Source organism: Typopeltis vanoorti, chromosome 10 (genome assembly GCF_054136105.1).
Source record: "Typopeltis vanoorti isolate ZY-2024b chromosome 10, IOZ_Tvanoo_1.0, whole genome shotgun sequence".
Lineage (NCBI taxonomy): Eukaryota > Metazoa > Arthropoda > Arachnida > Uropygi > Thelyphonidae > Typopeltis > Typopeltis vanoorti.
In genome coordinates this window covers 129,993,932-130,006,267 of record NC_143558.1, presented here as the reverse complement: position 1 = coordinate 130,006,267, position 12,336 = coordinate 129,993,932, and the positions used below count along the sequence as shown (strand labels likewise).

Genomic DNA, 12,336 nt, shown 5'->3' with positions numbered 1-12,336 from the left:
GATAGAAAAATTAGAACTCTATGGTGGACATAGGAAGTTAAAGAGGAAGTGAAGGAAAAGAAGAAAGCATATCAAAAGTTCCTATCAAATAAGTCAGCTTGTGCTCTTAGAGAATACAGAGACAAATGCAAGAATGCTAAACACTGTTAAAACTAGTGAACAAAAGTCATGGGAGGACTTTGGCAAGAACATAGAAAATAAATATCAAGAAGGTAGTAAGATATTCTGGAGGTTGTTGAAGAAGCTTAGGAATGGAGGAAAGAGTGCTGTAAAAGGAGTTAGAGATGATAAAGATGAAATGAAAATGGAAGAAAAAGATATCCTTGAAATAAGAGTAATTACTTTCAAAGACTGTTAAATGAAACAAGCAGTGATGCCAGCACAGTGGTAAAAAAACACTCGACAGGCATGCAGTCAGGAATATATATCCATACTTGAAGTAGAAAAAGCCATCAAAGGCTTGAAATGTGGAAAGACAGCAGGAGTAGATGATATTCGACCAGAAATGCTCAAGTATGGTGGTATAAGAGTCATACAGTGGCTGCAGTGCATAGTTCAGAGAGCCTGGACAGAGGGACGAATTCCCGATGATTGGAGTAGAGCTCATAGTACCCATATATAAAAAGGGAAATAAAACTGAATGTGAGAATTACAGAGTTATTTCCCTACTGAGTGTTCCTGGCAAGATGTATGCAAATATACTTGAGAAACGGTTGAGAAGAATTGTGGAAGAAAAGTTTGGTGAAGAATAAGCTGGATTCAGGCCAAACAGAGGCTGTCAGTATCACATCTTCACTTAAAGACAAATAGTCGAGAAATCATGGGAATATAACAAAGATCTGTATTTAAGTTTTGTCGATTTGGAAAAGGCATACGACAAGGTGCCAAGAGAGAAGTTATTCAATACACTACAGTTATATGGTGTCAATGGGGCATTATATCAAGCAATACTTTGTCTTTATTTGAGTTGTAAGTCAGCATTTAGAATTGAAAGAAGTACAGGAAGATGGTTTAATGTTAAATCTGGTGTGAGACAAGGATGCACATTATCCCCTCTGTTATTCATTATCTATATGGATCACATTATGAAGGAAAGTGGTATTAAACATGATATAAAAATTGGAGATGTTAATGTTGTCAGCTCTTTGCTTTAGACCTTAGACGTGCCTTAGACGATAGAAATATAACATCTCATAATGTTGGAGTCTTGACAAGTAACAGACTGATTTGGAATAAAATTGTAGATAGGAATTTAGTAATGATGTAATTTTTTTCATGTAGTACTATCATATCCTGTACACCCGTTGATGGTACATGGCAGGAATTTGATGATGATGATGATGAATATAAGACTGGTGTTCTTCTAGCCGAATAGAGGCAGATCTTCCTGTTTGTCCAAAATAACATAATCCACAAGATCTGCCTCTATTTGGCTAGAAGAACACCAGGCTTATATTTAATACCTTGAACCTGAACAGTCTTGACTTGCAGAACATGCCATCATCACTAGACATAGAGTTCATTGGAAAAAGACAAGAGTTCTTCACAAAAGTCGGTTCCTCGTGGAACGGCTTTATAAAGGAACATGCGAAACTTTGTTTCACTCTCCTAACTTAATCAGTTCTGATGGTTTATGTTTATACCCCTTTATGGGAGATAGGAAAGATTAGCTGAATTATAAAGTACTAACTTATTGTATATATAATTTTTTTTTTTTGTTAGGAAATTTATTGACCTTTTTAGTTATCTTACATTAGCTACTTAGGTGGCGCTTTTTGGAATTGTCAGTTATTGTTTAATTTTAGTTTAAAATGTACTGAAGATGCCTATTAATAAATTATACTATTAAATAATCTTTTTACGTGAGTTTTTCCGTTATTAATTTTGTATTTATATGTCTGCTCATGGTTTGTCATTATTAAAACTTATGAATTAAATCCTTTAAAAAAACTAATCATACCATTTTATTCTATGCAGATCTGAGGACATTTAGTAATTTTTAAAGGATTTAATTCATAAGTTTTAATAATGACAAACCATGAGCAGACATATAAATACAAAATTAATAACAGAAAAACTCACGTAAAAAGATTATTTAATAGTATAATTTTCGCCTGTGTGTAACAGGCATCTTCAGTACAGACAGTTTGTTACATTGGTATTTCATTGTGTATGTAATTCTTGTTTATTTTCAGTGCTTCATTATTATGTTTTGAATTGTTCTAATATTTTCTGACGTCATATTCTCTTTCACACATTCCTACAAATTCTATATTTTCACTACTTCTGTGTTTTTGATTTGATCAAATTATTATTATTAAGAGAGATGACCAGGCAGTCTAGTAATTGAGGGAGGAGGCATATATTATCACACACCATAATTTCAATCTGCAGCCTGCTGGTTGGAGAGTGGACATTGCAAGTACACTGATACTAACTACTCTGCCCACCAGGGTGGCTAATGAGGACAAAAAGATTTCTATACCAAACTGAACATCATTCTGTGTAACATCAAGACAGTGATTCTTCTTAGTAACTTCAATGAACTGAATCACCTTAATGTTTTTTTTTTGTTTTTTTCCTCCTGTTTTGTCAAATTCAATAATTTACTCAGGCTAGTGGCACTTGATTATATATCAATGTGTGTGCACATAATGACACTCTTCTCACAAGAGTCAAAACTAGTGTCTCCACAGGCCATGGCTCTCAAGTGTCCACACATTGTTATCTATTTTATCATGATCTCAAGATGGTAACCTAAGAGGGGATCCACATGTACATCTCCACAGGCAGATTTAATGATGTTTTAAAAGATCCCATAAAGCACAACCAGTTCCAAGAATACCTCAGTAACAAACTGTCTGCCAAGCATTCAAGGACTTGAGTAGTACTGGCAGACAATTAAGAGAATTACAACCTCCTGTGAAAAAGCTGTTATTGCTAATTTGCAAATCTGTCTACATCATTCCGATTGAAATTGTCTGCCTTCAAGACTACAATCATGTTTTAGTCTTAAATACTACAACTACTCCCTTTTATTTATTACTATTGCCTGAATATAACACATTCAGGAATAACTCACCTGTTTTGGACTCACCTTGGTAACATTAATTATATCACACATTTTTGTGATTCCTTGTAGCTCTTCCTCTTCTGCATTGATTTTTTTTTAACAGCAATTTCACATAAGTTACAAAACCCATAGGCACAATAGCGCTGCACAGAGGTTGGTGAGGAGAGAAACAACTTACAGATATTCTTCAAGAATAAACTGAGGCATCACAAAGAATATTTTGGGAGTGATTTTGTTCTACAGGAGAGAACAGAAACATGGAATTAAAGAGGAAGATGCAAAGCATGTTTGGTGGAATAGCAACTGGACTATAAAATGATGTTTTATAATTATAAATTCATAACTTGGGAAGGCACCACTAAGTTATAATGCTCCATAAGGTTAAATTCTGGCATCATCATGCAGATCAGTCTTATGTACAACTGTGTAGGTGGGGGGGGGGGGGGGGGGGTGAAGAGAGAAAGTATCAATGTAAGCAGGACACAAAATACTTACCGGATGCAATACTGTTCCCAAAAAATTCTGATTTGAAACGCTTTCTAAAATTACTTCAACTTCCCTCTGAAGAAGACGACTTTCTGTAAAGAATTTTGCTTCTTCTGCATATGGTTCAGCAGTGGTTACTTTATCTTCATTTTTAAAGGTTGGACACTAAAAAAAAAAAGTATATGTTCACGCTCATAACAGCACTGGAGATTATAAGAGCCATATAGGTTTCTTAATTGGATGAACTAAGGTCTAGTATATAAAACAGATACAAAATGGTTAAAATGTGTGCACATTAGCATACACACAAATTTTGCCAATAAAAATTATTTCATTTTTATGAAGGGAACTAAGAACTACATTAGTGCCTTGTATACATCCTAAATTCCAAATTTTGTTTATTTCCACACAGCCAAGTCAGAGCTACTGCAATATATATTTTAAACACATTTTCTTCCCTCATGTCCATAAAATTGGTCCAAAAAATAAAAACTGATCATCTTTATTTTAAGACTTTCAATCACTAAATAACAATGACATTCATTCAGCCAGTCTCTCAAAATAAACTTTCCTATGGACTAACAAAAGTAAATGTTTTATATGACTGACACACACAAAAGGCTGTAAAAACCTATATAGTATATTAGTACTGCTGAGGAGGAGGGTTATTTCTTATACAGGGTGATTCAAAATTCCACATACAAACTTTGAGGAGAGGTAGACAACATCAAAATCAACCATATTCACATAGGAAAGAATGACTGGAAAAGCCACCTGAAGGTGATAGGTGGCGATGTTCGCCAGCGCTCCAGGTGAGCAAATGGGGCTTCCTCATTCAAGCTTTCAATGTCATACGAAGAACATGCATTGTTTTACGAACACTGAGATGACAGACATGCACCTCATTTATGGGTCAGCTGACTGTAATGGACGAGCCGCTGTACAAATGTATCACGAAAAGTACCCAAACAGATGTGTACCGCATCACCAAATTTTTGCATATTTACATCAGAATTTGTGTGACTATGGATCATTCAAGGATCACAGGAATGATAGTAGGCGGCCACAATCAAGTGAAATCCTGCCATGGAAGAGGAAGTGTTGCATGCGATGGACAATAATCCAGAGACAAGCACGCGTGCCGTTGCCTCTGCTATAGGAGTATCTTGATCCAGTGTATTGCGTGTTTTGCACTCTGAGTCTTTACATCCATTTCATCTGCAATGGGTCCAGTTACTGATGGATGAAGATTATCCTCGACATGTGGAATTCACTCAGTGGTTTCTGCAGGAAAAGTACCGTAGACCTGGGTTTTCCAACTTGTGTTGTTCACGGATGAAGCTTCATTTACCCATGAAGGGGTTCTTCAATCACCACAATGCTCATGTGTGGGCCCATGAGAACCCACACACTGTGAGATCACATGCAGTACAACAACGGTTCGCCATTAATGTATTGGCAGGTATCATCACTGACTGTTTAGTCAGCCCATACCTGTTACCACCCCGACTGGACTCCCAGAAGTATCGGACCTTTCTGGAAGAAGTTTTGTCAGAAAGGTCCGACAGATTTACTGAACAATGTTCCAATGACTGTGTGCCAGCAGATGTGGTTCCAACACAACAGGGCTCCAGCCCATTTTGGAATTTCTGTGCATCAGTATTTGGACAGGTCCTTTGGGGCTCGATGGATTGGGCATGGTGGACCTGTCGCATGGCCCCCAAAACTCATCTGATTTATTGAACATTGATTTCTTTCTGTGGAGGACCCTTAAAGCCATGGTGTACAAAACACCTGTTGCCTCTGACATGAACACCTTGTGGCAAGAATCGCCATCGGTGCTGCTAATATCCAGGAAACTCTAGGCATTTTCAAAAATGTGCGGCAATCAATGCGTCCTCGGTGTCAAGCATGCATCACTGTTAATGGTCATAACTTTGAGCACCTAATGTGAAACCATATTTTGTATCCAACTACTACTGAACTGTTCAATTACACCTAATAGTCTTTTACACTACTTACTGCCTTGTGTTATTTCTGTATTTCGTGTCCCTGTTAGTATCTTCCGGTGGCATTTCCAGTCATGCTTTCCTATGTGAATACGGTTGATTTTGATGTTCTCTACCTCCCCTCAAAGTTTGTACGTGGAATTTTGAACCACCCTGTATGTGTGTGTGTGTGTGTGTGTGTGTGTGTGTGTGTGTGTGTGAAGAATTTAATGACTAGAACAGAGATTTAAGTAAAAAGGTTTTAATATAAAAACACTACTAGTTTCGGCCTGTAACAGCCTTCTTCAGGTGACATCATAAAAGAAGAAAAAACACTAAACATTGAGGGTTAAAAGACTATGAACAACATAGACAGTCTCTATACATAATTAGCATGAAGGCTGTTACCAGCCGAAACTAGTAGTGTTTTTATATTAAAACCTTTTTACTTAAATCTCGGTTCTAGTCATTCAATTCTTCATAAAACTATGTATGTTAACCGAGTTAATGATCATTCTGTCATATATATATATATATATAAAAGAAATAAATAATATGGAAACCTTACTCCAGAAACCAAGCATGCAACTTTTTCAAACCACTTTAGGCTTCCAAAAAACCACTTCTATGTGTGGTGGTGGTTTTATACCTGGCGATAAGAATTCATCCCTCACCTAAAGAGAAACATCCCCACAAATGCTGTCAATTTTTTGGAGGTCCAAAACCTTGCTGAGTAAAGTTGGGAGCCACTGTCCAACATTGGCTTGACTAGTCTTCTATAACATTACCATAACTTTTTTACTCCTGCATGTGAATCTTCTTAATAGTTGCCTTGCCAATATGATTACTGAACTCAAATTCCTAATCAACCAAAATACCTATATCTGGTCTGGGTAGTGGCCCTTCCCTTAATGCATAGCAGTATACATGTCCACAAGGAGATGTGCTTTGCATTATGGAAGATACTAAGACAAGGAGTGATGAGACCTTGGTTCACCTTTGCTCGGAGTTGCCTGGTGTTGCACTACCTTACCTCAGTCCTGAAGATATTTTCAGGCGCAAACGTTGTTTGCTTACACCCTGGATAAAGGATTAAACTAAATTTATTACCTATATCCTTTATTTGGTCACTTTTCTAAACCCTATCTATTAAACTTAAGTTTACAGCCTCTGTGACTCTCAAAAAAGATTGTAAACATACAGACCAGTTAGTATCAGTGCTCCAGAAATACAATTTAGATTGACTAGCCACAAAAAAATTTTACTCGCCTAATGTATTGGTTTACTAATGCTCATTACATAAAAAGATATTTACAGAAATATCCTTTTATTTAAGATGGGTTTAAAATGTATGCCACAAACAACTCAGTTTGTGTTTTTTTTTCATTTATTGTTCATAATGAAGGGTGAATTTATATAAATTATCCATAAGCGATAATTTAATAGGAAAGACAAAAATCACAAAAACAAAGTAAGTAGCACTTGCTGTGGAGCCAGACTCACTTTTCAAGATGTACCCAATTGAATGATTCAGTCTCTGACTTGTTTTTGTGAGAAAACTGTATTTTTTTTAAGTAACATTATTTAAAAGCCTCTTCATTATGCAAAATGTTCAGGTATTTACTAATCTTGTTGTGAGCTTTGAAAATAAGTTTAGGACAATACTATATTAAATTTGCACAACTGTGTAAGTGTTGGAAGAATACAGATGTAATACAGTATTTAATTTAATTGTACCAGATTTAATTTTTATGTTTAGAATTATTGGTAATCCTTTTGTTTGTGAAATTATTATTAATATTAATACAGGTTACTCCAAGGAGCCCTTAATTTCTTCGAGGGAGATCCTAACCATCATGTCAAGAACCATCCAACATTTGCAAAGTATCTATCATACTGTGCTTTGAACTCATTCACAGTCATGGCACTCACAGAAGACTGGCAACCTATTCCACTCATTCACCACTCTCCAAGCAAAAAAGTCTAGTTCTAATGCCCTTGCTAACTACACTCTTCCTTAGTTTCAATGGATTGCCGCTAGTTCACCAACCACCAGACCCATTCTGAAAAATTTCCAATGAATTAATCTTGTAAAAAAAAAACCCTCAGTAATTTATATGTCTCAATAATATAACCCCTTTTCTTCCTATCGACCAGTTTCTGTAACCCACAAACCTTCAACCTGTTCTCAGTTCTCAATAAGGTTCGTATCGTGGACCTGCTACCATCTTGATCACTCACCTCTGGATCCTCTCCACCTCCTCATCACCAAGAAACCCTGTCAACCAGATCTGGGCACAGTAGTCAAGATGCAATCTTATCAAGGCTCAATAAAGAGGAACAATAACCTGCTTGTTAAAGTATTCTTCAGTAACCAAGTAATCTGATGATCTGCTTTACTCACTTTTGATATGTGTCCTGTAAACTTTAACTCTGGCTTCGTCAATTTCCTGGAGTACAGTTATGTCAATGTGGCATACAGCTGGTAATCTTTTCACCACAAAATGCATAACCTTACACTTGCCACATTAAACTAACATCCATTCTCCTTTGTCCAGTGTGCCAATCTATCCAAATCATCCTGCAAAATGTTGCCCTCTGTATTAACTACTGCTCTACCCAACATTGCATCATCAGCAAACAGCTGAAAACAGTTCCTCACAGATCCTTTCCTATATCATTAATGTACAAATTAAACAGTAGAAGTCCTAGAACAAAACCCTGCAGCACACCACTAGTCACAGGCCTTCTTTTGGAATCTACTCCTGAATAAGCTACGCTCTGATATCTCTCCATGAACCACTCTCCTATCTACCTCACCATCCCTCCTATCTATAGCCATCCCCATGTGCTGCAGTTTACTGATTAAAATTACATGTGGTATCCTGTCAAAGGCTTTTGCAAAGCCCAGCAGTATTACTGAAAACCCATTATCTTTATCCAACTCAGCTATCACTATTATAAAATGTAAGCAAGTTACTGAGGCATGACCTACCCTCACCAAATCATGTTGCATCAGACCCCCCCCCCATACAGTATCCCATTTCCATCTATACCTGTATTTTGATCTAGACCACCTTCTCCAATACTTTGACAACTTCAGATATGATGATCAGTCGATAATTTCTTACATCAGTCTTGGAGCTTCCTTCATGCAAAGGAATTATTTTCCTCAGTATTGTAATTATAATATATTATATTGAAGAAAAGCACAATCAATCAATTTTTTTTTTTTTAATAACTGATCATCCATTACATATGTGTGTGAAGTGTATATATGCAAAAGGATAATTTCAAACTAAATTAACGTATTGATTTGATTAAATGCTTATTAAATTACTTAAGGAATTTACAACGTACAAATAAGGGTCAAAGCTGTATAACTGAGAGAAGACTTCCACATAGCCTCTAACTGAATGCAGAAAACTGACCAGGGCTTCTGACCTAATGACAAATCCTCACCTTGTCGTGCTGCACCCTGTTTGGTATCTACTTGGATACTGAACGAATGAGGATGGGCTGGCAATTTGGGATTTAGCCGACCAAACTGTATTCTTATGGGTTAGACCAAAATAAAAAATTATGGTACAACATGACAAAATTTCATGCTGGTTGGGGTGTCGCCCGGTTAAACAAGGACCCCATTGTTTTCGCCAGGGAACCAGGGTAAACAGCAAAAAGTCAGCTACTGGAACAAATCTGTAAACAAACCCCAACTCAACATCACCAGGGTTAAAGATCGGTACTATCAGCATTAGAAGCCTGAATGGCAAAGAAATGGAGCTAGCCGAGGAATTAGATAAGTACCGGGTCGACATAATAGGGGTGACTGAAACAAAAAAGACAAAAACTGGTGAGCTCTTTCTGAGCAATAAATACGAAATGTTATATTCAGGCAATAACAATTGAGGAAAAGAAGGAGTAGCCATAGTATTCAACACTAAATACGAGGCTAATCTTGAATGGCAGGCAGTCTCAAGTAGAGTGATGTGGGCAAATATGAGAATGGGAAACTGGGCAATGAGACTTATTTGTGCCTATGGTCCCACAGAAGGTTCTACTAAGGCAGAAGTGGAGGAATTTTTTGATGCTTTAGAGAAAGCAACTGGCACAATGAAAAAGAACAAGTTGGTATTTGTTAGGGATCTAGATAGCAGAGTAGGATATGATTGTCAGACATACAAAAATATTTTGGGAAAATTTGGAGAAAAGAGCAAAGCTAATAATAATGGCAAATACCTGTTGGATTTCTGCTCAGGACAGAGACTGGTTATTACTAACACCATGTTCCAACATAAAAATGTGCACAAATTCACATGGAGAGAAGAGGTAAGGAATAAGAAAAGTCTTATTGCTACGTTATTCTTGATGGCGATGTGTTTCTCCCTGGTGCAGGACACCAGAGTGTACAAAGGATTTGAAATTAAAAGCAATCACTATTTAGTCTTGAGCAAGATAAAATTGAATTTCATACTGTAAAGAATAAATATAAGAAAGTTTTAAAGAAAATAAAAGTTGAACAGCTCTCAGATGTGAACTGTAGACTAAAATACACAAAGATTATTGAAGAAAAAATGAAAGAGTTTGAGAACAAGAACCAAACCTTAGAGATTCAGTGGCAAACCTTGAAGAAAACCCTGATTGATTCAGCCAGAGAGGCATGTGGTGAGGTTGTCTGCAAGGATAGAAAAATCAGAACTCTGTGGTGGACACAGGAAGTTAAAGAGGCAGTGAAGGAAAAGAGGAAAGCAAATCAAAAGTTCCTGGCAAATAAGTCAGCTTGTGCTCTTAGAGAATACAGTTACAAAGGTAAGAAAGCTAAATACTGTGTAAAACCAGCTAAACAAAAGTCATGGGAGACTTTGGCAAGAAGATAGAAAATAAATATCAAGAAGGTGGTAAGATATTCTGGAGGTTGTTGAAGAAGCTTAGAAATGGAGGAAAAACTGTTGTAAAAGGAGTTAGAGATGATAAAGATGACATGAAAACGATATTCTTGAAGTATGGAGTAATTACTTCGAAAAATTGCTAAATGAAACAAGCAGTGATAACACAGTGCTAAAAACACTCCACAAGCATACAGTCAGGAATACATATCCATACTTGAAGTAGAAAAAGGCTTGAAATGTGGAAAGGCAGCAGGAGTAGATGATAATCGACCAGAAATGCTGAAGTATGATGGTATAAAAGTCTTACAGTGGCTGTACTGCATAATTCAGAAGGCCTGGACAGAGGGGTGAATTCCTGATGATTGGAGTAGAGCTCTAATAGTACCCATATATAAAAAGGGAAATAAAACTGAATGTGAGAATTACAGAAGTATTTCTTTACTGAGTGTTCCTGGTAAGATATATGCAAGCATACTTGAGAAAAGGTTTAGAAGGATTGTGGAAGATAAACTTGGTGAAGAACAAGCTGGATTCAGGGCAAATAGAGGTTGTCAGGATCAGATCTTCACTTTACGACAGATAGTTGAGAAAGCATGGGAATATAACAAAGATCTGTATTTAAGTTTTGTTGATCTGGATAAGGCATACGACAAGGTGCCAAAAGAGAAGCTATTCAATACACTACAGTTTTATAGTGTCAATGGGGCATTATATCAAGCAATACTTAGTCTTTATTTGAGTTGGAAGTCAGCAGTTAGAATTGAAGTAAGTACAGGAAGATGGTTTAATGTTAAATCTGGTGTGAGACACGGATGTACATTATCCCCTCTGTTATTCATTATCTATATGGATCACATTATGAAGGAAAGTGGTATTAAACATGATATCAGAATTGCAGATGTTAATGTCAGCTCTTTGCTTTATGCAGACAATGTTATACTTCTAAATAAATCTACTACAGGTTTGCAAGATTCCCACACTAAATTGAATAACTGTTGTAATAGATATGGTATGAAGGTAGAATCGAAATATGAATCGAAATTAAATATAAAATCGAAATCGAAATATTCTACTTACAATGAAAATAGGTAGAATCGTTTAAAATGTTAACTGTGTTTTGAACAGAGAACCTGTGGAACAAGTAAAACAATTCAGCTGCTCAGGCATGATTTTTAGTGGAGATGGTAAATTAAATATGGAAATAGACAACAGAATCAATAAAGCTGGTATGGTAGGAAGTCATTGAATAAATTAATATGGAATAAGAGAGAAATTAGTCAGAACACTAAATTAGCTGTATACAAGATAGTGTTCAAACCAGTTTTAACTTATGGATCTGAGAGCTGGGTCAGAAGTAAAACACTTCACCAAAGACTAGAGACCGCAGATATGAAAGTTCTGAGAAAGATTAGAGGCGTGAACAGATAAGGCATCAATGGCAATATCATATTAAAAATGAGGATATTAGGAAAGAACGTGACATTGTCAGCATCCAGGAATGTGTTAGCAGAGCTAATCTCAGGTGGTATGGTCACTTAAACAGAATGGGAGAGGAAAGATTAACAAAACAAGTGCTCTCTGCTATGTTGGCAGGAAAATGACCCAGAGGAAGACCAAGATATAGGTGGATTGATACAGTACAAAGTGCCTTAGACAATAGAAATATAAGATCTGATAATGCTGGAGTCTTGATAAGTAACACACTGATTTGGAGGAAAATTGTAAATAGGAAGTTAGTAACGATGTAAATTTTTCATATCCTGTACATGCCTGGAGGGTACATGTCAGGAATTTGATGAAGATGAAATGATATAAATCAAAAATTAACCATTAAACTTTAATCTATATTCCAATATTTCGACGTCATGTTGCCATTTTCACAGGAACTTAAAACAAAGAC

At 36.3% G+C, this 12,336-nt stretch overlaps 1 protein-coding gene across 1 annotated transcript in view; it reads right to left on the bottom strand.

Moving 5' to 3' along the window:
- The window catches only part of Tudor-SN (Staphylococcal nuclease domain-containing protein 1), a 271,338-nt gene that overhangs the window by 187,867 nt on the left and 71,135 nt on the right, over positions 1–12,336 (bottom strand). Inside the window, exon 6 of the mRNA XM_090399685.1 lies at positions 3,569–3,724. Within this exon, the coding sequence (XP_090255811.1) occupies positions 3,569–3,724 (156 nt within the window). The remainder of the gene's footprint in view (positions 1–3,568; positions 3,725–12,336) is intronic.